This window comes from Grosmannia clavigera, assembly GCF_000143105.1.
Source record: "Grosmannia clavigera kw1407 unplaced genomic scaffold GCSC_67, whole genome shotgun sequence".
Lineage (NCBI taxonomy): Eukaryota > Fungi > Ascomycota > Sordariomycetes > Ophiostomatales > Ophiostomataceae > Leptographium > Leptographium clavigerum.
Genome location: NW_014040592.1, coordinates 35,179 through 62,144, shown reverse-complemented (window position 1 = coordinate 62,144; position 26,966 = coordinate 35,179). Strand labels below are relative to the sequence as shown.

The 26,966-nt window shown below is 37.8% G+C and overlaps 2 protein-coding genes across 2 annotated transcripts; one reads left to right on the top strand and one right to left on the bottom strand.

Moving 5' to 3' along the window:
- Nucleotides 1–14,436: 14,436 nt before the first annotated feature.
- CMQ_5481 (peptidyl-prolyl cis-trans isomerase-like protein) lies at nucleotides 14,437–14,874 on the bottom strand (the record flags this gene model as incomplete). The annotated part of the gene is made up of 1 exon (XM_014313678.1): nucleotides 14,437–14,874. One exon carries the CDS (start codon nucleotides 14,872–14,874, stop codon nucleotides 14,437–14,439), a length of 438 nt encoding a protein of 145 aa, XP_014169153.1.
- Nucleotides 14,875–23,524: 8,650 nt separating this feature from the next.
- CMQ_5477 (tripeptidyl-peptidase) lies at nucleotides 23,525–25,384 on the top strand (the record flags this gene model as incomplete). Its single annotated transcript, XM_014313674.1, has 3 exons — nucleotides 23,525–24,341; nucleotides 24,399–24,480; nucleotides 24,541–25,384. The coding sequence occupies 3 exons, from the start codon at nucleotides 23,525–23,527 to the stop codon at nucleotides 25,382–25,384; spliced, it is 1,743 nt and encodes a 580-aa protein (XP_014169149.1).
- Between the last annotated feature and the right edge of the window lie 1,582 nt (nucleotides 25,385–26,966).

The window sequence follows — 26,966 nt, the reverse complement described above, 5'->3', positions numbered from 1 at the left end:
GTATATTTAAAATTTAAGGTTTAAGTGTTCTTAATAAATAAACGTAACAAAGTACGTCTATATAAGGCATATAACTAAAGGTTTACTAGCGCAAAGTTAGTTGCAGTGCTTTTACTAATTAGCTGCTAATATAGTAGTTAGCTAACTACCTGCCTAAATAATCTTTATATCTTTTAATATATTGCTGCGTACATTAGTATTATAAGCATCCTTTATCGTCGCTAACTACTCTTTTGTCTTTATAGTAAAGGCATTAATTTCTAGCCTTTTAATACTATATTATAATAGCTTATCGTTTTAGTAGCGACTGCTAGGCGGTAGCCCTATAACCCTTGCAGCTATAATGTTAGTTAATGCCTTTAGCGTCTACATAATACAAGTATATTCATCGCTTTACAGCTGCTTTTTAGCTAGCAAAGTGTCGTTAAGCAGCAGATATACTAGTCTTGTTTCTAACTCGACGGACAAGGTTAGGGTGCCTATAAATGCTACGCGCAAGGTGTGGCTGCTATGCATTAGCGTAGAGGGTAGCATTAGCACGTCCTTAGCTTTTAACAGTTCGCGTGCTAATCGCGGAGTGGCCGCCCTATAATCGGACATTACTCCTTATAGAATTAAAGTTAAAGAATGTAAAGGCTAGTGTGCAATGCGTAGTTACAAAGGCTTAACTAATTTATACTATTGTATTAAGACTTTAACTTAACGAACTATGGGAGACTAGTAGGCGAAGGCTTGCTAGCTAATTTATACGTAGCTAGAAGATGCGGTGTAGCGTAACCTTAGTAGGGCGTAGCATAGCTAAGTGGCTGTGCTAGTCTTATGCAACGTGTTAAGATAGTTTGTTAAGTTTGTTGCTTGGTAAGCGACTAGTTGCTGAACTAGTATATAGGGACGCGTATGTAGAATACCTTTATATTGCGCTACACTGCATCTTCTAGCTATGTATAAATTAGCTAGCAGGCCTTCGCCTACTAGTCTCCTATAGTTTGTTAAGTTAAAGTCTTAATATAATAGTATAAACTAGTTAAGCCTTTATAACTACGTATTACACACTAACTCTTATAAATTTTAAAGGCTTTAAACGTGTTTATACTTATATATTAAGACTTAAACTTAACAAACTATAGTAAACTAGTAAGTAACGGCCTACTAGCTAATTTATATATAACTAAAAGATATAGTATAGTGTAACCTTAGTAGGGCGTAGTATAGCTAAGTAGCTATGCTAGTTTTATATAACGTGTTAAGATAGTTTATTAAGTTTGCTGCTTAGTAAGCGATAGGTTGCCGAACTAGTATATAAGGACGCGTGTATAGAATACCTTTATACTATCCCTCTTTTTCTTAGATAACGCTCTTATTAGCCTAAAGGTGTATATATAGTAGCTACTTACTTATTAAAAACCCTTTTTATATAAAGTTAAGAAAAAGAGTTAAGTGCTTTAAGTTATTAGCAGTTGCTAAGCAGTTGTAAACTGCTTACTTATGCGACTATATTTAGGTATATAGAAGTGTACATATACTGCTTAGTCTATAATAGTAGTAAACGCTAGATCCTGCCTAATGCAAGGGTTGTTTTATGCGTAAGAGCTTTTTAAGAGGCGTGTAGCTTAGATCTTAGTTAAGGAATGCTTAGGTTGCTGCTAATAGGTGTTATAAGGGAGCTAGCCTTAGATACTAGGTGTATAAAGGTATAGTATACGCTAACTAAAAATGGCGGCGTAAGGCTTAAGAGTTTTAATTACTAATAGGGTAGGATAAAGGCATTAGTAGCTATTTATTGCTTGCTAATTATAAAACTATTATTAACTAAATAGTAAAGGTAGTTTATTAGTAAGATATCTTTTTATTTAATTTTAAACGTTTTTTACTTTATTATTAAAGTAAGGTTAAGTAAATTTTTAAAATGCATTTAAATGTTTAACAAAGTAAGCTTTTTTATTTTTTTAAAGTATAAAAAAGTAAGTATATCTTATAATTTTAAGACGAATTTATTTATACTTATAAAACTACTTTTACTTTTTTAGCCCTTTTTCTTTAATCTTACTAACGCAGTAGATTAATATAATAATTTATAACTTTGTATAGTAGCTAGCTAACGATTGCTTATAGATAATATTTAACTAAAGCTACTTTTAAGTTTTAATTAAACTTTCTTATAAATATAAATCTTATAAAACGCCTTCTTTAATTATATACACTATCTTTTAAGAGTATAAGTTTTTGCTAGTATAGTAGTTGCTAAGTAATAGCTAACTTTAAGGTAAGCTTTATACTTAAACTATATTCTTAAAGCTTACTTAAATATTTACTATATGTTTTTATATATAGCTTTACTAAAGAACCTAGCGCGCTACGTTAGCTATATAGCTAATAATATATTATACTTACTAGTGAGTATATTAACTTATATACGCTAGTAGCTAATTACTAACTAATAGTTCTTTAATAAGATTAAAAGCTTAGCTTCATATATTTAAAAGTTTCTAGCTAGTATAAATAAGTTATTACTTTAGTAGATAATGGTTAATAATATTGTTATAACGCTAAGCAATTATATAGCAATCGCTTAAAGGTTAATAGCCTTAATAGTAGTAACTAAAGAACTTAGCTATACCTTATAACAAGATAAGTTAAAGCCTTTAGCAACTAACTAGCGCTCTTAGCGCAAACGTTTTAAGACGGCATAATAAGCTATATTATGCCTTAGTGTTCTTTACTAGTACTAGTAAAAGCTAAAGCTTACTCTAACGCTTGCATAATAGTTAGTAAAGGTAGCTTAGCTTTTACTGCTAATGTCCTTAGACGTAAGCATACTATTATAAGTATAAACTTAAGTTGCTACTACTCTTAAAGTAATAGTAAGTCTTTTAATCTTTATTATTAAGTTATTACTAACTTATTGCTTAAGCTAATCTTTATTTTATTATACTTAGCCTAGCTTAGCGCTCTATAGCTATTTAAGCTAGCTATAGTAGTATGCTTTACTATACTATAAAAGTATAAAGGCCGCCTAAGCAAATCTTATAGACTATAGCAGCCCTAGTTAAGCTAGCCTAGACTAACTAAGTATTAGTCTTTTCTTAGCTACTACCTTTAGCAGCGCCTAGCAAGCAATAGTCTTATACTAAGTTACTAACCTTAGCTAAGCGCTAGCGTAGTGCTAAGACTATTCTTAGTGCTATAGCTAGCGGTAGTAAGGCAGTTATAGCAGCTAGTAGTAATAGTATAGCAGCATCTAATAAGAGTACGCTAGTAGGCAGCTAGTTAGCAGCTAGTAGTAGCTATATACTAGCTAGCAAAAGCTTGCTTAGTAGTAAAGAAAGAGATAAAAAGAATAGTATTAAGAAGAGGGATAAAAGAGTAAAGGAGACGTTTATAAAGAAGGATAGTAATAAGTAGCTAGTAGCTAAGCAATAGCCTACGAATAGTATATTTCAAGTTTATAGCTTAAAAGGGCGCCCTTAAAGCTAGAATAAGTAGTTTATAGTATATAATTATATAGAAATAGTAAGAGTAGTTAATTAACAATTTGCTTATATATAGCTAGCTATTACCTTATAGCTTTTTATTTCTTATAAGTACGTTTTATAATCTTTTATTAAGACTATAACTTATAGCTAGCATACATTAGGTGCTTTTCTAGTTTTAAGTATTATACTTAGCTAGCTAGCCTTTTTATTTTTACTAAGAACTAGGTTTATAACCCTTTGCTAAGGTAAGTAAAAATATTTTTAACTTTATACTCTTTCTAGTCTTTTACTATTTCTAAGAATAAAAACTCTTCTTATTCTTTTACTAAAGTAGTTTATAGTTTAAGGTAAGGAATGTAAAATATATTATATTAGTAAGTATACTATAAAGGTGAGGCAACTTAATATATAACTAGGCCTAGCTTCTTTATAATATAAACGTATAAGAAGATTAATTTTAGCTTTTTTAAGCTAACTAAGTTTAAGTGCTTTGTTAATAAAGCTATAAATTTACCTTTAACGAATTTCTTATATAAGCGTTACTTATTATAGCCTTTCTTCTATTAGTAAATTACTTTTTTCTATAATATTTCTATCTTTTACTTAATAGCCTATAGCTAACTAATATACTTTTACACGCTTTTTACTATAGCCTTTATAAAAGAAAAGTTATCTATAAAACAAGAGTAGTATACGTATAATGTATAAAATAAAGAAGTTTTTATTATAGTATAGTAAGCGTTATTATATATAAATTCTATAGTACTTAATACCTATATCTACTAGTATTATAAGCGACTATAGAATATTTATAAGAATTGTTTTAAGGTCTAGTTTAAAATCTTAGTGCTATTATCTATCTATAGGTAGTACGCTATTAATATTATTAGCTAGACCTTTTAAAGTTGCATTAGTTCTTACTAAAATTAGCTAGTAAATAGGCTATCCTTACTACTAATAATTACTTTTATGATACTAAACTTAGTCTTTATATAGTTATAGATAAGTTAGGCAACCTTAGTAGCTATAACTATCTTCTAGGTAAGGATAAACATGCTATACTTTATATAGCAATCAACTACTACTAAGATAGCATTATATAAACAGCTATTTAAACCTAGGCTTAGCCTAAGACTAGTTATAAAATCTATACTAATGTGCTAGAATAACTAAATAGGCATAAGTAGCGACTAGAGGTATTTAGACCTTATTGCTTATATATAACAAATAGTTAGTAATAAACGTATAAACGTTAGTAGCTATGTCTAGCTAGTAGTACTTCTTAATAAGAAGTTTTATAGTCTTATAAACTCTTATATAGCTTGCTATAGAAGAGTTATAGTTTAGACTAATTAGCCTTAGTTATAGCTTATTTGCTAATAAGATAATAATGCAATCTTTATAAAATAAGGTATTCTTTTTTAGTAGATAATAAGTATTATTCTTTTAGCTTTGCCTAGCTTTTATAAATAAGTTGTCTAGTAATTAGTCTTAGCCTTAAGTATTATAAATAGTATTATATAGTTTAAAGAAGCACTAGGGTTATAATAGCTATTCTTAGCTAGTAGTAACTTATACTTCTTATATAAATAGCAATAAAGCCTTTAGTATAAGAAGCTTTAACAACTAGTTTATAATCTATAGCTTACTAAAAAGTAAGGAAAGTACGTTATTATATATAATATTACCTTTTATATAGTCTAGTTAATAAAATAGACTATTTACTAAGTTAGTATACTTTAAGTAGTGCTTAATTTTAAAGTTAAACGCTAAGAGGCAGAACACTTATTAAGTAATTTAGTTTTAAAGATTCTTTATTAATGCCTTAACAACGCCTTTTAGCGCTTAATAGTTGGTTAAGACTATAAATACATCTTTTAAACTTTTTAAATAGTAACACTAATACTTTAAGCTTTTAATAATAGCTAAAAGCTTTTACTATCTTACTCTTTATTATATCTTATAGTTTATTAGCTTGCGTAAGTAGTAAGCAACTAGTTACTACTTGCTATTTATAAGCTAAGAGATAATGCTAAAGATATCATAGCTTAACGTATTTATTTTTACCTATATAGGCTTTATATTATTATAGTAGTAAAGAATTATTGCTATTATAAATGCTGTTTTTAGCGACTTAAAAGCAACCTTACCTCTTTAGTTAATACAAACAGTTGCGTAGTAATAGCTTTATACTTACGCAGCAAGTTAAGGCTTATCATTGTTAACTTTATTAAAGCTTATATAATATAATAGTAGTAAGAAATAAAGCGTTTATAGAAGTTTATAAATCCTAGAAAGGATTAAACGTTCTATACACACTTAAGGGCTTTTTATTTAGTAATAGCTTTAACCTACTTAAGGTTTATAGCTAGCCTTTTTATAGTATTAACAAACCTTAAGAAATTAACTTTCTTTTTAAAGAATTTGCACTTCTTAAGGTTTATATATAGCTGCGTAGCCTTTAGCCGCTTAAAAACTAATTAGAGGTGCTTTTTATACTCTTTCTTAGTTTAAGAGTAGATTAAGATATTATTTAAGTATACTTTATAGACTATACCTACTAGCCTTGCTAATGCGTGGTAGATATATATTTAAAACGTAGCTAGCGCGTTAGTTAATCTAAAGAGTATAATATAAAACTTAAAAAGCTTATATTTTGTTTTAAAAGTAGTTTTTTACTAATTAAAGGCCTTCATTTAGATTCTATAGTATGCTTTCTTTATATTTACTTTAAAGAATACCTTTATACTATCTAAGTAATTTAATAGCTTACTAATTAATAGAAGAGAGTAGTAGTCCTTCTTAGTTACTTAATTTAAACCTTAGTAGTTAATGTATATACATAAAGTACTATCCTTCTTTAAGATAAAAATTACTAAGGCTTTAGCTAGACTATTACTATAAGTAATTTACTTATTTACTAATAACTTATTAATAAAGGAGCAAAGCTTTTCTTACTAGGTAAGAAAGAGATAGTAAGTATAGCAGGCTATATAGTACTTTTATACCGTCTTCTAGCTTAATTAAGTACTTTGCGTCTGCTAATAAAGGCAATTGTTTTGCTATATTAGTATTAAACACTTTAGCAAATAGTTATATATAAAATAACGGTTGCTAGCTAAGGTTTAGTAGAGCTAGAATATTATTTATAGTAAGAATGTCTAGTTTATAAAGGCTTAAATCTAACTACGTTAAGTAGATAGCAAACAACTTCTTACTATTATATAAACGTTAGCTTATTTACTTAAAGGTTTTAAAAACTATAATAGTAAATAACTAAGCTTATTAAATAGTATTAATAATAACGCTTAAAAACCTTAGCCTCTTATAACTTAGGATAATGTCTTTATAGTTAGCGCTTATTTAGTAAATAGCTATAAAGACTTATATTAACGCGTAAGAGACTTTATCCTTTATTAGTATATTAGTTAGCTTATATAAGCTATAAGCCTATAATTCTTTTTTATTAATAAAGACTAGGTTTAAGTTTAAGTGCTGCTAAAGTAGCTTTAAACTAAGCTATTAAATAACCTTTAAGTTAACTATATTTAGGTTAGTATAAAAATCTAGGTTTATAATAATAGTAGCCTAGTAAATACTAGGCGTTTATGCTTTAGCTAGGGTATAATAGTAAAAAAATACATTCTTAGTTAGCTACGTTAGTAGAATTAATAAAAGCTAAAGCTTCTTTATTAACTTTGCTAGTTTTCTTAGTTAAAGTAGGTTGCCTTCTAGTTATTAAGCTTTTAAAGACTATCTTTTAGTTTTGCTTAAAGCTTTTTAATCTATATATAAGTTTTAAGCTTTAAGTACTCTTAAAAGGTATGCTTACTTTTACTATAATTCTAGTATGTTAATATAATATTAATATTATTTAAACTACTAAGGTTAGTAGGTTAAGAAGTAAACTAACTTTAGCTAGTAACTAGTTATAAGATTTAATTATCCTTTATAAAACTATAGTTTTCTATCTTATTATTATTATAAAGTTATTTCTTTATTAGCTTACTAGCTAGTATAGTATTAACTATTATTGCTTCCTTTTAGTTGTCTTATCTTTTTTTTTACTTTTAGCCTTAAGACTAATACTCTTTATAAGCATTTATAATCTTTATTACTATACTAAAAGATTTGCTAATAGTCTTATTTTAGTATTACTTTGCTAAGTAGTTATCTAGCTCTTACTAATACCTTTAAGCAATCTTACCTACTTAGTTAAAAGCATTACTAATCTTTTATTATAAGTAATCTTACTTTTACTAGTATACTATTAATAACTTACTACTTTACTAAAGCGTTTAACTTTCTTTATTAATATAATGCATTTAAAATTTAAAGTTTAAGTATTTCTAACAAATAAATATAATAAAGTATATATAACTAAGGGCTTACTAGTATAAAGGTAGTTATAGTACTTTTACTAGTTAGCTACTAGCTTAGTAGTTAGCTAACTACTTACTTAAATAATCTTTATATCTTTTAACGCATTATTATATACGTTAGTATTATAAGCATTCTTTATTATTACTAACTACTCTTTTATCTTAGTAGTAGTAACACTAATTTTTAGCTTTCTAATACTATATTATAGTAGCTTATTATTATAGTAGCAATTACTAAGCAGTAGCCTTATAGCCCTTATAGCTATAACATTAATTAGTGCCTTTAGCGTTTGCATAATACAAGTATATTTATTGCTTTATAGCTGCTTATTAGCTAGCAAGGTATTGTTAAGTAGTACGTATACTAGTCTTATATTTAATTTGATAAATAACATTAAAGTGCTTATAAACGTTATACGCAAAGTACAGCTACCGTGCATTAGCGTAAAGGGTAGAATTAACACGTCTTTTACTTTTAACAGTTTGCGTACAAATCGCAGAGTAGCCGCCTTATAATCGGATATTACTCCTTATAGAAAAGAAGTTAAAGAATATAAGGGTTAGTATATAATATATAATTTTAAAGGCTTTAAACGTGTTTGTACTTATATATTAAGACTTTAACTTAACAAACTATAGTAGACTAGTAGGCAATAGCCTGCTAGCTAATTTATACGTAACTAGAAGATGCGGTGTAGCGCAACCTTAGTAAGGCGTAGCATAGCTAAGTGGCTGTGCCGGTCCTGTGGAACGTGTTAAGATAGTTTGTTCAGTCCGCCGCTTAGTAAGCGACGGGTTGCTAAACTGGTGCGTAGGGACGCGTGTGTAGAATACCCTTATACTTTTTTATTTAAAGGCTGTATATTAGTTTGCTATAAAGGTTAGTTTATAAAAAGAGTACGTACTTTAAAGTATTTTAATCTTCTTAAAATAACGCAGTTTTTATATTAGCTAGGCAAACTAATAGTAGCTTAAGCACTAAATGCGTAAAAGCAAGCTAATTATACTATTTGCTAATATATTTAATTAAGCCTTTTTTATCTAGCGTTAAGTTTATTGTATAATTTTACTCTTAAACGTATTATTTAAGGCTGCTTTTTAATATTACTGTAAAGTTAAAGTAATTAAAGTAATGCTATTTAGCGCTTTAAAGCTAGTTATATAAATAAGAAAAAGGTCTTATATAGCTAACGCCTATATATATATACTACTTTATAATAGCAATTTGCTATTAAAGTAACTTGCTTTAAATCTTTTTTAGCTTTATGTATAACTTTAAGTTGTTAATTTAATTAAAGAAGAGTAGGGTAAGCTTTTTCAATTTATTATTAGTAGAGTAACTTAAGGCTTGCCTTAAAAGATGTGCTAATGTAAAGAGAAGATAGTATATACTAGTTACTTACTAAGCGCGCGTTTATAGCTAGGCTAGTACTAGTGCTCTTAAAAGTATTAATATTTAAAAGTAAGGTTCTTTACTATTAACGTTGTTATCTATACTACCTATACTACTATTCCTCTTACTATATAAAATCTAGTAATATTACTAAGGATGCTTAAGGCAGCTTATAGCAAAGTTTTTAAATAGTCTTATTATAGGCAGTAAAGAAGGTATAATTAAAAATGTCTAAGTAAAGGGTAGTAGCGCTAGGCTTAGTAATACTATTTAAACTATTACTAAGGCTAAAGGCAGTACTAGTAAAAGCAGGTCTTAAGTAAGTAGCGGTAGTGCTAGTAGCGCTAGTGCTAGCAGCGCCAGTATAGCCTATACTATTGCTAAGGCTAGAAGCTATTATATAGTAGTATTTGAATGCATAAAACAATCGTTAGCAGCAGCGTTTTATGCCTATATTTTATCTTTTAAGGACTAAAGACAAGCCTTCTAATCTAATAGTCGGCTAAGGTGCTCTGAAAGCTAGCCTAAGAGCTAAGAACTAAAGAACCTAATAACTCCGATTATAACGTCGCTATCGCCTTCGTTGCTAGGTCTAAGAGTCTTAGGCTTAGCGGCGGCAGCAGCTTTCTTAGGCGGTATAACGGTAGAGAGAAGGGGGGTAAATAAATTATAAGGATGCAGAAAATTTGTATAAATTTAGAAAAAATCGTATAAATGTCGGATTTGCTAGAAAAAAAGCAGCAAATTCGTCTCTTGCTAATTAAAGCAGTAAATCCTATATCTAGTAGATACTAGTATAAAAAATCAATTTTTGTGGCTTTTACTCTGTGTACTACTAGTCTGCCGCGCAGGTTCTACGCAAGCACCAGTGTAAGACCCGTACGTTAATCCTTATAGAATATTCGTCCGGACCAGTTGCACGTATCGTAGTAAGCTCTAAGGCCTTCAGAAGATCTAGTGATGATATTTCGTTGGGTGGTTGACTAAAGCTCTAGACTGTGCGCGATGTGCGTTCAGTCAGGGCTTCGTCTTATCTAGTGATTTCGGCGGCCGAGGTCAGGTGACCTCGGGAAATCCACAATTTGGCAAAAAATGGGTCGGATTAAACAGAGCTAATTAATCTACTCAGAGACCCGCCTATTTACGGCTGTTTGCCCCATGCTGCCGCTCAGCTTCTCCTTCTGACAAAAGTTGAGATGTTGGTTCACGTTTCGGGGGTTCATGGACTTTAGGAGCCGGACCGTCAGTAGGAGTATATCCTGGCTCGTGAACTAGACGGCCAAGAGCCGACCTGCTAGAACTGTAATAGGACGAGGAGCGCAGCGGCCGCCCGGCTGTCGAGTTATATGTATAGCTGCTAAGACTAACGGCTGGTCCTTGCGATCCTACTCTTCTCTCTTGCTCACTGAATATGGATTCATTCAGGCCGTCGGTATCGTATGTTCTGGACTCGGGAACTCGGGCTTCATGGCTGCCGTCTTGGTCTCGACCTGTGACACTATCGGTAGTATATACCGAAGCAGATAAATTTCCCGAGTCCGCAGAATCAAGGTTACTGCCGTATGTGACTAACGAGTTTTCTGGTTCCGAGATAGAAACAGGGCCTGTGAAGAAAGAAGGACTGCTACATGTCGATTTGAAGAATAGGACATTGTTTCTAGTAGTCGACTGGTGCACAGAGCTGAGCGCTCTCTTAGTAGTAAATTTCTGTAAGTGTTCGATTTGGTCCGTCTCTGTGGTGGTGGCATTCGGGTGAAAAGATGAAGTTGCCGCTACTTCCGTGTCGTCGGCAATTTCCGAACGAACTGCCAGTGGGACCGAACCTTCCTGTGAGTACTCGCCTTCTTGCGAATAGACAGTAACATATTTTAAGGGCCCTGATTGCGGCATCTTGGCTCGGCCCTCCCATGAGAATGATATTTCTTCTTCGTTCGTGACTGAATAAAACCCATTACCGCAATTTTCTGGCACGTAATTGCTATAGTCGCTATTGAAGCTGTTGCTCCATGCTGAAGGGCCGTCGTAGCAAGACTTGCTTTCATGAGGGAGCAAATCTCCTGCCCTGTAAAAGCCTGTGTTGAAGCCATGCGATCCTACATAACTCGTCCCGGACGCAACGGCAGACCGCTGCGCCAAAGCTCTAGCCGCCATGGTATTGTAGTCGAACTCGTTGTTGTTCCCACTGTTGTGCGCCTCTCCCTTTATAGGTGTTTCTCGAGATGACACCTGAAGATTATAAGAAATCAAGGCAATAACGCAAACAAAGGCTGTGACAGTCTTGAAATGTTATCTTACTCTAAGAAAGAGGCATTGGGTGATTCCAGCATTTTGGCAATTCGAACAGGGCATGTTCTGACCCAAATCGCCACTGCAACGGATTTTCCTCTGGCGACAACGCCCGCACTAAAAACATCAAGAGATGAGAAAATATCCAAACCATCAGTTGGCAGTTACCTAAAGATATGACCGGAGGAAATGCCTCTGGGAGGGGGTTACTAGAGGCGTAAAGACGAGACTATGACATACGGCAACAGCAATCCTTTTTCTAGCTGGAGTATCCGAAACTTCAGCTTGATGTTCTGTCAGTGCGACAGGGCGATTTTCGCGAGGTAATGCGTGGAAACGACGGTCTTGGTGGCCTATTGCAGATAAGTAGGGTGAAAAGAAACGATTAGGCCGCCGATTGTCGCTGTTCTGCCCATTGCAGCTTGTCTGAGACACCATTGCTCTTCGTAAAAGTCTGACGAAATATGTTAATTGTAATCTAATCAACTTGAAAGCACAAGAGGCGAAAGACAACCCACAGCAGAGGCAACAGATCCACACGATATAATGCCGTTGTATTGATGGATTGGCGTGTTTTATGGCTGTTATTGCATTGAATGCACTTCTGAAGTTATTCGTTCCGTTACTAGTATCTCTTTATAGTGTGTGTTCTGCCATTTGCGTGGTGCATACACTTTCAATAACTTAGGGGTCGTTATGATGAAATTTGAGGATGAGGTTGAAATCGGTATGATCGCTTTTGTGTACGTTGAAGTTAATAGAATCGATAGGGCGATAACAGAGGAGGGACGTTGAGGAAGGAAGTAAGATATAGCCGGTCTTCAATACTAAGAGTTAAAAACACACCTAAGAATGACAAACAGATGCGGGCTCTAATATTATTATTATTACAAGCCATTTGTGCTACGATGCCGACATGCATGTGAGCGTTTACCGGACAGATTTCGGTCTTAGAGATTTCAAGTTTCTGTTTGCACTTAGGCTGAAGTTTTATTCGTAAAGAGGTATAGTTGCACATGCGGGCGTTTTCCTTATTTTATAGTATATTGATTCATCGAGCTTATTTGTTATAATTTCCAACTTTTACGAATAAAGTTTCTGGAATGTCTTAAGGACCTAGCTTGCAAACAAGCATAATCTGTTAGTGGTCTACTAGGTGTAGCTTATTCCGTAGCTAGCGCACGGTAAGTTTGAAAATTCTACTCCGTAGTGTAGCTGTTTTTTGCGTTGCTGTTGATTTAGCAAGAAATGCTAAGAACTTAGTAGGCTATTAAGCGTAGTACAACGCTTAACACTTCTTAACCTGAAATTAGTAGGCTAATTCACGTAATTAATATTTAGATTAAAAGTACTAGACACCGGAATGGACGCGCCTTAGTTGTTAGATGGCTAGAGTAGTATTTATACAAAAGTAAGTATTAACAATAAATATTCTAGCTGTCTACCTAACGTCCAAACAACTAGAGAATAAACGGCAAAAATAGTGCTAATAATTAAAAAAGCGGAACTAAGTGCGCTTATTAAAAATCTAGTCTAACACTATAATATAGTATACTACTATTATTTCTAGTATATAGGTTAATATAGTAATATAGTCGTTAAAGTTTATATTACTAGCTTAGTAATTATATTTATTAGGTTTAAATAACTTACTATGAATAAAATAAATACTTGTTTTAGCACTTAAGGGACTAACATCTAGTAATAGTTTAAAAGTAATAACTTAATTATAATATTAATTTATTACTTAAACCAAAAGTTAATTTAAATAACAAGTGATTAATAATAAATACTTACTTAACAAAGACTATAAAGCCTAGCTACTTGATTCAAGCTTTAAAATAATAGCTAGTTTTTATTAGTACTTTATAGTCTATAACCTTACTTGTTTATTATAAAAACGGATTAATAATTTCTATCGTGCTAATTAAGCGCGTTTTAATTAATAACTTACTAAAACTATGTATACAACTAATATACTAAAGCACTTTAAAAGGTCAAAATGTATAAGCGGTATAGTGTGTTGGTTTTATACAACTAGGTTATTATATCTTATACCTTTGATAGACTATAGTTTTATTGTATTGCTTGCCTATAACTTATTTACTATATAAAGATAATAATAACATTACTTAAAAGGCTAGCCGATTTTGTCTAGCTGAAAACAAGATATAGCTTTAAGAACGTATTAAGAGCGAATAAAGAAAAAAAGCTAATTTTTTTTTGGATAGGAACTATAGGTAGTCTTTTTTGTATCTTTATATAAATATTTAACGGATAGATTGTATCGACTAGTAACACCTAATTATAGACGGGTAAAGGCGAGTCAGTTATGTTATTTATTAAGCTAGCGAGGATGCATTGAAATATGCACTTCTATATTAAGAGAGTGTAAAAGATAGTTAGTACAACATTGACGATATTAAATTTGACCGCTACTTAGCTACATATTGTCCTTACATTCTCGTGTAAGACAGAGTACACCGCGGCAGCTAAGGACATCGCTAAAGGATCGGATACAAACGAGAGTCTGTGATACGGAGTATTACTCCGTCAAATTTGCCGCCTGTCAGATACGGGCTGCGCGTAAGATACAGAATTCATTTTTCAGCGAAGCTTCATCCGAGAGCGGCAGATATGACGATGGACTTATATCACCAGGCCTTGCCTTTGAAAATATGTTGAGAGAGGCACAACCATTAAATTAGTTGCTCCCGTGCGTTAGTTTTATGGGCCGAAAGTGCTCTGTCTGCCTGGATTAGCTATAAGGGCATATACTAAATCAATTGTCACATACAAGGTTGTTGATGTTTATGATGGTGACAGATGACAGTTGCAAGCAAGTTGAACAAATACGCTGCTCAAGATTTAATTGCGTTTATTTAGCAGGTATCAAACAGGTTCAGCTGGAACGGTGCCGATCTCGGTGCTTGGCATCTTGCCTGCTACCGTCCCTGTACCGCCTGTAGTCACGCAGCTCGTCTCGCTTCGGGCTCCGACTGCGTTCCCCATATCGCCTTACAGCCCTAGAGCTATTCTTATCGCCATCTCGTCTCTCGCCCTTGGCATCGTCGCCTCGCCAGCGCCTGTCATCCTCTTTCCTGTAGCTAGGCTTGGTTATGCTACCGCCAGACTGGAGACCCTTTGGCGTCACATCATGGACAGACGCTCTCTTCCCACCAGATGATTTGTCATGTTGATCCTTGATATCTTCTTCTCCATGTATCATTTCATAGGCTGGTCCGTCATCTAGATCTTCACTGCGGTACTTGCGCCACTTTTCCAGCTCTTGCACGCCTCCCCAGCCACCGCGCCCCCTGGCTTGCTTCTGCCGGTTCATATTTGTATAACTCTTCTCCACGTATCGCTCAGTTTGCTGACACTCTGGCTAAAATCGACGTGGATTCGACGGTCGTCTATGAGAACGTCTTGCATTTTAAAATAGGCCGTTTCGCAAGCAATTTTGTCCTCGAACTCGATAAAAGCATATTGAAGACTGTCGCCTGTTTTAATGTCCCGAATAACCTCGCATGAAAGGACTTTCCCGAATCGGCTGAATATAAGTTCCAAATCCGAATCCTGGGTAACCGGATTGAGCTTGCAAACAAAAAGAACATTTTCAGGCGGTTTAACTTCAGCAAATGGCAGGTCGCCCATCATTTCAAGTGTCAATGCTTGTGCCCGTGCTTCTCGCTCCCGCCGCAGCTTCTCCTTTTCCGCATTCGAATCTTTATCGGTATTGGCGTCCACGAACACGTCTTTTTGCTCGTCATCCGCGAGGCGAACCGTCGCAAGTTGGGCTCGAGTTGGATGCGGAGAGGCGTCTGGTTCCTGCAAACCAGCCGGATCTGGATACGGATCATCCAAAATCAAAGTATGTTTGATGCGTACATCTACTAAGGGGTACCCATTGCCATCAACGAGAGTTTCATTGATTCTTTCCAAGACATCGTATCCTTCCACGACTCGGCCAAATATCGCCGATTTGCCATTCAGATAGTCGGTGTTGTCTCCGAGCGTAACAAGGAATTGGGATGCCGCAAGACGAACGTTTGGATCCGACGGGTGAGGAACTGTAGCCATACCAACAGTCCCTCTCTCGATGTGTTTCAATTTTGGGTGGAAAAACGCAGGGAACGTTCGTTTAGATGGGTCGGAGGAGAGGAGACCCCAAATGGAAGTGCCTCCATCGGATTTGTTCGATAGCGGCCCAAGAGGATCGCCCGTTTGAAATGAGAAAGATTTCTGAACTGAGTGGACGGGGGAGAAATTGTAATACTTTATTTTGCACAGCTTGAGGAAGCTGATACGATTGTTAGGTGCAATAACAGTATAGCAAAAGCGAAATCGCAAGGAGACGTGGCATTACGTACTTTTCGCACAGTTTGGGGGCATAATCAACCAGAAGGTCAATAACTATGTCACCCTGGTTCGTCTCAAGGAGAACAGACATGATGCTGGGTCAAAAGAAAATGGCGTGAGGATTGAGGCTTGCCCACCCCGGTCCAGAAGATCGCGTCGCAAGTTAAGTTGGGAGCAATACTCCGTACGGAGTACTTATGAGATAATCGACTCGAAGAGTCACGTGCCCCCGCAGCTTAGCACGGATACCTATCATATAAGGCATTAAGTATCGAGAGTCACGTTTTACCCTCAAGACTAGATCGCTTGGCCTTTCGCCTCGCAGATTTGCGTGACGGGATCGTGATAGTGTACCGGTATTCGACTGAGAAGTAGCAAAAGAAAGCAGTTGGACTATGAATTGTTGTAAAAGAAGGATCCCTAAGCTTTGCCGCCCACAGTAGCACATGCATCTTTCTTTTGCACTATGCGGTACTCCGTAGAATCACATGCGGTAAAATGAAAGCCTAAAATCACCTACGGAGTAGTACACTGCCGTCATATCATCGGCGTTTTAGAACCTAGCACGGAATGCCGGCACGGAATACAGCTTGTGCCTCCTTCGGAATTTGGGTCAGCGCCGCGCCTTTACCCTTGGTAGAGCGGTGAGACTTATTGCAGGACCCCTGCCTCTCCCATCGCATGCCCCTAGGGAGGCGGGTTAGCTGTTGTCGCTTCAGCGGCGACGTTAAAACGAATAATATTAAAAATAGGAAGATAAGATACCATACTCCGTACTCCGTACTAGGTGTCCTTTGCTGACGTTTCTCCCATTCGAAACTTGGCAATAAGAGAGTGTTTCAGTACTGCGTACGAAGTACAATTATTGCATTTTGTCTGTACTCCGCACCTTTTTATAAACACAACTACAGGGTGTAATCATGTGTGATTACTCCGTAGGAGCCGAACTATTGATACGCTAAACAACGTGGGAGAGAGCAGCATTGGGCTACAGGAAGCCTCATAATCGAGAGAGTGCTGTCACGCAACTAAGCGTTGTGCTCTCTATTTCATATATTTGTTGTACCGTACTTCCTAGTTCACGGAGCATGCCGGCCACATGATAGAGACACCTTTTTATTTTCGTTTTTACCACCGCTGAACTCTAGGCTTTTCTACTGACGAGCTGGGAGGAGGGGCCTGTGTACACGTCCGTGCTGCGTGCTCGAGATGCCGGCTTTGTCTTCAATTTGTTGCGCGGTGGTGCACGGACCACCTTTAGTGTAGAGTCTTCAGCCCAGACTTCTTCTCTAGCTTCAGATAGCTATCTTCCTTCTGAATACAACGATCTTCGCCTCATCACAATTGGAATAGTTCCTTACTTTGGCTGAGTTTTAAAGCGAGATGACATTTACGAAGTGCTTTCTAGATTAGTTGATGTACACCGGTCAGCAAGCTGGCCACCGCGATCTGAGAAAATGTGTTCCACCAGACCAGTGCCCTTCATTTGTATCTTACACTGCAAGGTACTGACCGGCTTCGTTCAGGGCTAGTTAAACCTCGAACCCCCCTCTTGCTCTCTTAGTTTTTTCCTCTATTGCGTATCGCGTCGGACGGACGGACAAGCAATATAACCAACGAACTATCTAGTTAGGATGGACGGAGGAAAATATCACAGCATAGAACTTGTTTTTGTTGTATGGCCATCTGCATTAGGAGGCGGTTCCTCTTACTGTTTTGATTGGCTTTTGTGGGCCATGGCATGACACTAGAAGGTGCGATAAAAACTACTCTCGTTTATGTTACTTTAATTATCTACACATGTCCCTCGACGATAGACGCTGTCAGTTTTATTGCAAATGTAGGAACATTGGTATACTGTTCAATCTATTATTTTTTGCGGCTTAATCTGGACCACCGGGGGCTGTACCTTCACACTCGCTTGATTCCTAATATTTGAGACTAACTGTGAAACTATCTGTGTAAGGGTCCAGCCCAATGGGAGAAGTCACTGTTAGGTGAATCAAACTGGTTGAAAACTAAGCTGAAGAAGAAGAAAGATATTTATATAAGCAAGCCTACTTCCTTTCTTCTTAAGTAGCTCCTTCCCTCCCTTTATAATCTACAAGGTCCCTTCTAACTAGCTCTTGCTTCCTGCTTGTATAAGTTACCGGCAAGCATAGAGTAGAGTAGTTTGTAGCCAAAAGGTACAGGCTTAAGAGAGGGTAGGTGCTTCTTAGTTCTTATATTAATTAAGATATCCTATTATAGTCTTTTATAGGATGCGTGGCAGGTTACGTAGCACGGCTAAACTAGTTATTATAGGCTAAGAATAAAGTTAAAGACATATATTAGGCTATAGCCTGTTATAATGGCCTTCTTTCTTCTTTATAAGGGGGGTATAGAAAGGTTCTTTTTAAATGCTTTGTAAGCGGCTATATTAAGAAGGTTTATTATTAGCTTTTAAGTAAGGCTTAAGTAAATTAAAGGGTTAATTTAACTAAGTATTCTTTAACGCTATAATTTAAGTTAGCGTTTAAAGGTAGGATAAGAAAAGGGTTAAAGTTAAAGGTAGTTTAAAAAAGAAAGAGGTTTTAGTAAGCTGTAAGGGTATTCCACACACGCGTCCCTACGCACCGGTTCGGCAACCAGTCGCTTACCAAGCGACGGACTTAACGAACTATCTTAACACGTTGCACGGGACTAGCACAGCCACTTAGCTGTGCCACGCCCCACTAGGGTTGCGACACCGCATCTTCCAGCCACGTATAAATTAGCTGGCAGGCCTTCGCCTACCAGTCTCCCATAGTCCGTTAAGTTGAAGTCTTAATACAACAGTATAAACTAGTTAAGCCTTCGTGACCACGCATTGCACACCAACCCTTATAAGATTTTACTAGTGCTATTTCCTACTTTTATCTATCTAACTAATAAGAGGCCGCTTTGCTAACATTAGTTAGAACGGTTATAGTGCGCTTTATTCTAGAGCTTTATATAACTTACTTTTTAGCTTAATTCTTATAAAGTGGGCAGTTTTTATTATCTTTTAAAAGCTATATTAATACTAGGTTTAAAAGTTTTATACTTTTAAAAGGCTCTTAATAAAATGTTGCTATTTTATACAGTATTTTTCTACTATCTATATAGTGAATCTACAAATAATAGATAAAGTATATTAGTAAGCGTATGCTAACAAGTTTTATTAGTTTATATACTAAAGTATTTTCTACTAATGTCTGCTTATATATTACTCTTATTAGTACGCTATACTGCTAGCGCTATTATTACTTATATTATATAAGCATTATTATACTATTATACTATTTAATAAATAATATAAAATATAAAATTAAATAGTGTTAAGATCTTACTTTTATAGCGCTTATTCTAGATTTTTCTGCCTTTATAGTCTTTATGCTTTCTTTTAGCTTTGTATAAAGTATAGAGTATGTTATACTGTTAACCTAAGCAGCGCTAGCAATAGCACTACTGTTTGCGCAGAGTAGCCCTTGCAGTACTATAGATTCTAGGCGGTAAGCTTAAAGGCCCTACCTAATGCACCTTACTGCTTATTAGCAGACTTTCTGTGCAAATAGCAACTCTCTTTAAAAAGTCAGCTTTTTAAACAATATTATTTATACTATAATAATAAAGGGTTTTTTTTTTTTGGAAACGTTTAAAAGCCTTCTTCGTTGTTGTCGTCTAGCAGTGTACCAGTTAAAGGGCACTCTCCAGCTAAAGAAAAGAATTCAAAGTACTCTTTTTGCTCCTTGCTATCCTCTTCCTAAGAGCATAGTAGCTTTTTAGCGTCAATAGCAACTAGTCTCTCTACTTCTTCTTTAGACAGCTGAAGGCGTACAAGTGTCAAGCATTGGAATCCGCCACACTGTGGCCTTTCCGCCCCACTTGGCCGTACGGGCCTGTGATTGGTTAGAAGGCACAAAAGCGGGGCATGGCACTAGTATTAATACGGATCCCCAGAAGGGTCGCGATGTATCTATTTCTTCCTTAGTACACAACACTCTTTCGCCCACACTAGACCCTATTCAGCCTCCTGCTCCTCACAGTGCATCACGTTATATGACCGCTACGTATAGCCTCCTTTAACCCTCACAACAAGCAGCAGGTTATAGTGGCCAACTTTAAACATAGCCGCCACACGGTCAGATACAGTTAGCTTGCATGCCACCATCTGAGATGAGAGCTATGCAATGTCTTGAAGATCCGTTATTTTTTTCATTTCGCCGTTTTCGTCGTCGGCGCGCTGGTAAAAGCAGTGGATTTTCACCGCTAGGGCGGCGTCTAAATTAAGCAAGGCCACGTCTCCCTGTAAGAATGTATGTTCGAAAAGATCCTCGTACGTCTTCTTAAGGACGACGTTCTTTAAAAAATCAATAGTCATTGGTTTCGAGCCTTGGAACATTAAGACGCCGCTTGGGGCGCTAAAACCATCGATGCGTAGAAGATCTGTGTGTAGTGTGTGGGGATCGACGCTGGCAGCCAGCAAAAGGTCGATGTCACTGGTAGTGCGATTGCTTCCGGCTAGTATTCCGCCAGCGCCGCCTACTAAAATAAAGGCATGGTTTGCGTTTTGCCGAATCGCCGTTAAGCATTGACGGATTGTCTCGTTTTCAAGGTCCGTTGACATTATTCTCGCGGGTTGCAGTATGGCTTGAAGATGCTAAAAGTTTGTAAGAACATAAGCCGTGGTTGAATCATTTATTATGCCCACCCCTTACACCGCCTTAAGTCGCTCTATGCCCAATTAAAGAAATACAGGCCTTATTTTGCCTTACACCATAGTTTTACTCCATATATCTAGCTTTCTCGCGCTTGCAGCGCAAACATAAATTGCATGCTTTAATATAGCCGCAACACGCCTAACCCAAATCTTATTATACGTTAGCGAACAGGGCTAAGGCCATGGTAGGCATTTGGCTCTCTATATCGCTAAATTTGTAAAGAAAACATAAAAAAAATAAGTAGAATAAACGGGCTACTTAAGGACAAGCGGGTAGGTTTGGGCGCCTACGACGTGTGCGCAAGCACGGTACGCTTGCTTTAAATATAAATAATGTTAGTCTTATATTTCAGCTAAGACTTTTAAAAAGCCGGGGTATCTTGGGTCTTAGTGTCCACGCATAGACTACGAAGGTCCCTACCAAAAGTCATGCCTACCCCCCCACACCGCCTTAATTAACGCTATGCCTAATTAGGAAATTTACAAATTATCGTCACCAGCCCGCTACTTCTTTCTTCCCTCCTTATATTCATTACCACCTTCCAAAGCAATCACCTGCTGAATATGCCACGGTATCCTTTCAATCCAGCTCCTTATTTGCTCCTGTGAAAGGTTTGCCTACACACGCCGCCAGTCCGCTTATGCCTGGCTTTTTTATTTCGCAGCGCTGTACTTTGTAGTTAGCCTTTTTAAGTGCATCTAACATAGCTTAATTATATTCAAATCTGGTGAATTTAGGCACTAAATTAGCGTTTGAACGTTAGCTTAGTTGTATACTAAGTCTTAAAAGGGGTGCGTATAAGAAGAGGCTTTGTCTTCTTGTACTAAAGCGTCTAGACCGTACTTGCGCGCAAAAGGAATTAGCTTTAGTAAAATTACCTACTTTTAGTAGCGATACTAGTCAACTCCTTTACCGTTGCCTTGTGTTATCTTTCCTGTAGCCTTTGTAAACTTCTACGTTAGCTTTTTCCCTCCTAGATTTTGTAGCTTTAAGCGGCGTAAACTAGTCTTTAACTCCTATTATATCCGCAACTTTGGCTTAGCTTCTTCGTTAAGCAAAGTTAGCTCTTTTATAGCTTGTACTTGCTTTTTTGCAGTCTTTAGTTGCTAAATATAAAACAAACCTTTGTAATTATAAGAAAAATAGCCCTAAAACATAAACTTTGAATATCCTTTCTACCTCTCTTAAACACAAGACTTTGTAAATCGTTTATCTAGAGTCCTTTAAACTTTATAGCTTTCTTGCTAATAAGAAAGTACAACAGATGTTTTATTAAACTAAATAACCTGCTTTTAATCCTTTAATGTCTAGTCTTTATGTTTTAAGCACTATTAAAGTCGAGCTTGCTTTATTAACGCAAATAAGCTAGGCTTTTATGTTGGTTTTGTTTTTTTTAGTCTAGCAGCGCAAAGTGTACGCCATACCGTCATTGCTAAAACGTTGCCTATTTCGCGTGCAATATAAGCACATGTTTTTTCTCTTCCATATCAGTTAATACAGACCTTTGCAAGCACATCTTCTTTAATCGCTTCTTGCTTTCAAGGGCGGCCAGATTGATTATCGCCTATAACATAAATATCGCGTATAATTAGAGATTATGCTTTCGGATTAAAGCCGCGTTTAATAGGTTTTTTAAGCAAGCGATTCACTTAGCGCAGCGGTATACCAGTATAGGCTTTAACCTGTTTATTAGAGGCGCCGTACACCTTTAAAGCAATTGCTTGCGTCCGAGTAGCGATATCGTAGGAAGGCATTGTTGTTGGTAAATTTGATTACAGAGTACTTTGCTATGGGCTGCGCAGGAAAGGGGTGCTTATTAATAGTACTGCCGGCAAAAGCTACTAGGGCGGTGTAGGGGGTTGGGCATAACTTTTGGTAGGGACCTCCGTACTACGCGCAGGTGCCTATCTAATGCCCGTTAAAAGATTAAGGGGTAACTCGATTCTTTTCTTCTATAAACTAACATGTTTAATAATGCAGTAGTTAAATCCTACGGAGGTCCATCCTAAAAGAAAGGGCTCACCGCTTTTCTATAGTGGTAGCAATATACAGTAATTATTATTATATATACGGAGAAAACCATTAGCAACAGCTTGCTAAAGCTTAGTAGACTACTTTACTAATTTGTTCTGCTTATTAATATAGCTACAGGGCTCCCAGCATATAAGACTGCGCTAATAAATTGGTGGTAAATACAGTGTTAATAAGTTAAACGTACTATTCACCTACTTATTTTGCCAAAAGCTGTGAGCCCTTTCTTTTGCGAGGGACCTCCGTATAATTTCTCTTATATTCTACCAACGCTATAACGTTCTTAGTTATTAGATGCACATCTTTGTACTGTGTACTATAGCTACATATCTCCTACTTTGTATCTATAGGCTATTGTAAACCCCTTGTCTTACTAGATACAAAAGCATACGGAGTACTTCCGAGCACCTTCCTTCTTAGCATGCATATGACTCCGTATACGGGGTACAATATTGAGGTCAATATACGGGAGGCCCACTAATGACACTGTAAAATGTGTAGATAAATAAGCATATACGATTGTAGAACTGCTGCTTTCGCTTACGACGTCGTAGCGTAACACGTCTACCTGCCTAAAGCAGACAAGGTTTAGTTAAGCGAGGGAAAAGGGGCCGGGGCATTCACCGCTGTGGGCCTTGTTTATTGGTAGTGTCCGATTAGAGATGTACGACACTCGTAAAAGTGCTTGTTTATCCGACCCTCTACGACGTAGAGATACATGTATATAGTTCCGGTTCTGCATTGCCTCTTCCCTTCGTTGTGGGCCTCTATCCTTTTTTTGGCCTCACCGTAATACTCGTCCTGTATTGGGTGTCTCCTTCTTTGTCTCTTAGGCGCAGCCTCCCTGATTCTTACTTCACCTTTGCCACAATCACAATGTTTTCCTTTCAACTCTTGTTCGCTTCCACTGTGGCGGCCCGGGTTATGCACAATCTTCCCGGCGTGCCCGATGGATGGAGCTTTGTGCGCGATGCCCGCCCGACTGACCGTGCCGCGTTCAAGATCGCTCTACGACAGCAGCATGCGGAGGAACTCGAATATCTTGTGCTCAACGTGTCTACCCCAAGCCACCCTGATTACGGAAGGCACCTGACTCGTGACGCCCTACGTGCCTACACAGCGCCGGCCGCGGATAGTATCGCCGGTGTCACTGCCTGGCTGAGCGACTTTGGCATTACGCCCACCATCGACAACGATTGGGTTATCGTTAAGACCACTGCCAGCCAAGCTGGTGCTCTTCTTGACGCTAAATTCGCCTGGTACCAACATGAAGACGGCGGCAGCCCAAAACTGCGAACGCTGCAGTACAGCGTCCCCGATAACCTTATCGCGCACGTCGATATGGTCCAGCCTACAACGCGGTTTGGTCAACTCGCGGCGCGTCGGTCGACGATCTTCGATCTTCATCCGGCTTCCAAGGACGAGGTCGCCGACATTGCGTCCACTGCTGATGCATTGGCGTGCGACTTTCGTATATCGCCTGCCTGTTTAAAGTCCTTGTACGGCGTTAACTACACTGTGACTGACACTACTTCTGACCGTGTTGCATTTGCCTCTTTCCTTCAGGAATATGCTCGCTACAAGGATCTCGCACTCTTTGAGTCGAAATTTGTTCCTAGTGCTATCGGCCAAAATTTCTCGGTCGAGCGTATAAATGGCGGCCTGGATAACCAGACTTGGACTGGTGATAGCGGTATGTTTTGACCTAGCACTCCTTGGCGCGAATTTTTCTAATATATTTTACTATTAGGTGAGGCAAATCTGGACGTACAGTACATTCTTGGCATTAGCTCGCCTATTCCGATCACAGAGTATAGTACAGGCGGTCTCGGGTATGGTATTCTAAACACAAATTGTCACGTTTAACACCGTTTATGACACTAACAGTTTAGACCGCTTGTTCCGAGTGCTGATGAGCCTACTGTGCCTGGAGACAACGAGCCGTATCTTGAGTTTCTGGCATATATCCTGGCTCTAGACGACGACAAGCTACCACAAACGCTGTCTACATCGTATGGCGAAGAAGAACAATCGGTTCCGCCAGAATTTGCCATCAAAGTATGCAACCTCTTCATGCAACTAGGTGCAAGAGGCGTTAGCGTGCTATTCAGCTCGGGTGATACTGGTCCTGGAAAAACCTGTGTACGCACCGCCGACAACAAGCCATATCTGCAGCCCACATTCCCAGCCGGTTGCCCTTACGTCACTGCCGTCGGAGCCACCTTTCAGCAGAATCCCGAGATCGCTGTCTATTTTAGCTCTGGGGGTTTTAGCACACTACATCCTCGTCCAGTCTGGCAAGATTGCGCTGTCAAGAAATACTTGCGCACCATTGGCGACACCTACTCGGACTTCTTCAACGCAAGTGGCCGTGGCATTCCCGATGTGGCTGCACAGGGCAATGATTTCTATGTCTACAATAAGGGCAGCCTTGCTCTTGAATCTGGCACAAGTGCTTCTGCGCCCGTCTTTTCGGGTGTGGTTGCGCTGCTTAATGCTGCACGCCGTTCGGCCGGTCTACCACCGATGGGCTTCTTAAACCCTTGGTTGTACCTTAACAGAGATGCTCTGACTGATATTACTGGCGGTTCCGGTATTGGCTGCAAAAACAAGACGTACTTTGCGTCCCCGGTATACTGGAACGCCACTGTGGGCTGGGATCCAGTTACCGGGCTGGGAACGCCAAATTTTCCAGCTCTCCTCGCTGCTGCTGCTCCCGGTGTCGAAAACGCTTAGTTGAGTTCCGGTAACGTATAGCTGAAGTTGCTGGATACGTATACGTAAAGAAGATAGTTCGGCTAGACTAGATTCATAGTATGCAAAACATAAAAGTCATCAAAAAAGCTGACAGAGACTAAAAAGTATTTCAGATCTCGGAATGTCTTTCTGCACGAGTGATGCCCACTCAGTACTCCGTAGGTCTCTGTAGCTTGTGATCGGTAAGTGGGACCATAGGGATTTGGGCCACCCCCCTATTTGGGCCACCCAATGTATCCTAATACACAATACTATTTACAAACTTCAACACGTCGTACGTCTACCAAAATCACTCCAATTACCTCCTTTTTTGCTAACAGTATTCATTAGACCATTATGCGCTAGTATACCGAAGAAGGAATCGCTATCATCACACCCGACACCGCGAACATCGTTGCGGAGAGTGAATAATACCACCATCACACCTGATGCGGCAACCAAGGTGTAACCGTCAAGACTACGGAGCACTACTACAGGCACGTCCACTTAAAACGATTCCCTGCAGAATAGTCCTGAGACCACCACCGTGCTGTACAATAGTGTTACCACAATCACTCCATTGCCCATCATCAAGACCATTATACACGAGGAGACTGCCTTGTTGATATTTACGAAGACAATCACGGCTAAAGGCTCCAAGGTAAAGGCGACGAGCACGGAAACGAGTACAGTTATAGGCAAAGCCGAACAGGCATCTACAATGACGCTGACCTTGGGAACAACCACAACGATCACTTACATTCCAACGCCAAGGTCTACGCAGGTAACAAGCACGACAGCAAGAACGCTTAGCACTGGCGGCACCACAACCACTACGGCCAAAACCACCACTGTGACTGTGACGACGGTTTAAACCAAGGTTAAAACGGTTAAGTCTACGACCACGTTGTCTTGCACAAAGGCGGCTAAGGTTAGACAGGCCAATCTGTCGGGCCTATCTGGCCCGCCGGTGGCTGCGCGGCAGGCTGAAATTAGTGCTTGTGCTTAGGTAAACATTACTACTTTAAGAACTAGTAAAGCGCTCTAAACAATAACGACAGTTATAAAGACACAGACCGTCATTATAGCCGGGTCAAATTACGAAACAGAGGTGAAGGCAGCGAACACCAAAAAAATGACGACGCTAAAGTTAATTACCGTCTCCGTAACAATCGCGAGCGTTGCAACGAAAGAAATGACTGCTACCCTTAAAGACCACATCCGTTGATACCACAAAGACGCCTGCCGCGATTCTGCTGTCGACTTTAGCGGCATCGGAAAACGAGACAGTCAAGATTACACTAACTACGGCCAGGCCGACCGTCACCTTGATCAAATCATTACGCCTACCTTGGGACAGAGTGTTACTATTACTTTGCAGTTCACTTAAAACACTGTTAACCCCACGGTCTGGTTAACGACCACAAAGAAGAGGTTGGGGGCGTGCACAGCTTGAGTACGATATCGATTCTCAGCTAATGTGCAGCCACCCGGAAAAAAACTTGGAGGAGAGCTATTGAGTCTTTTTCAAGACACTATAAAGGAAATGCATGTGTCTTACCGCCTATAGTTCTGGGCCCTG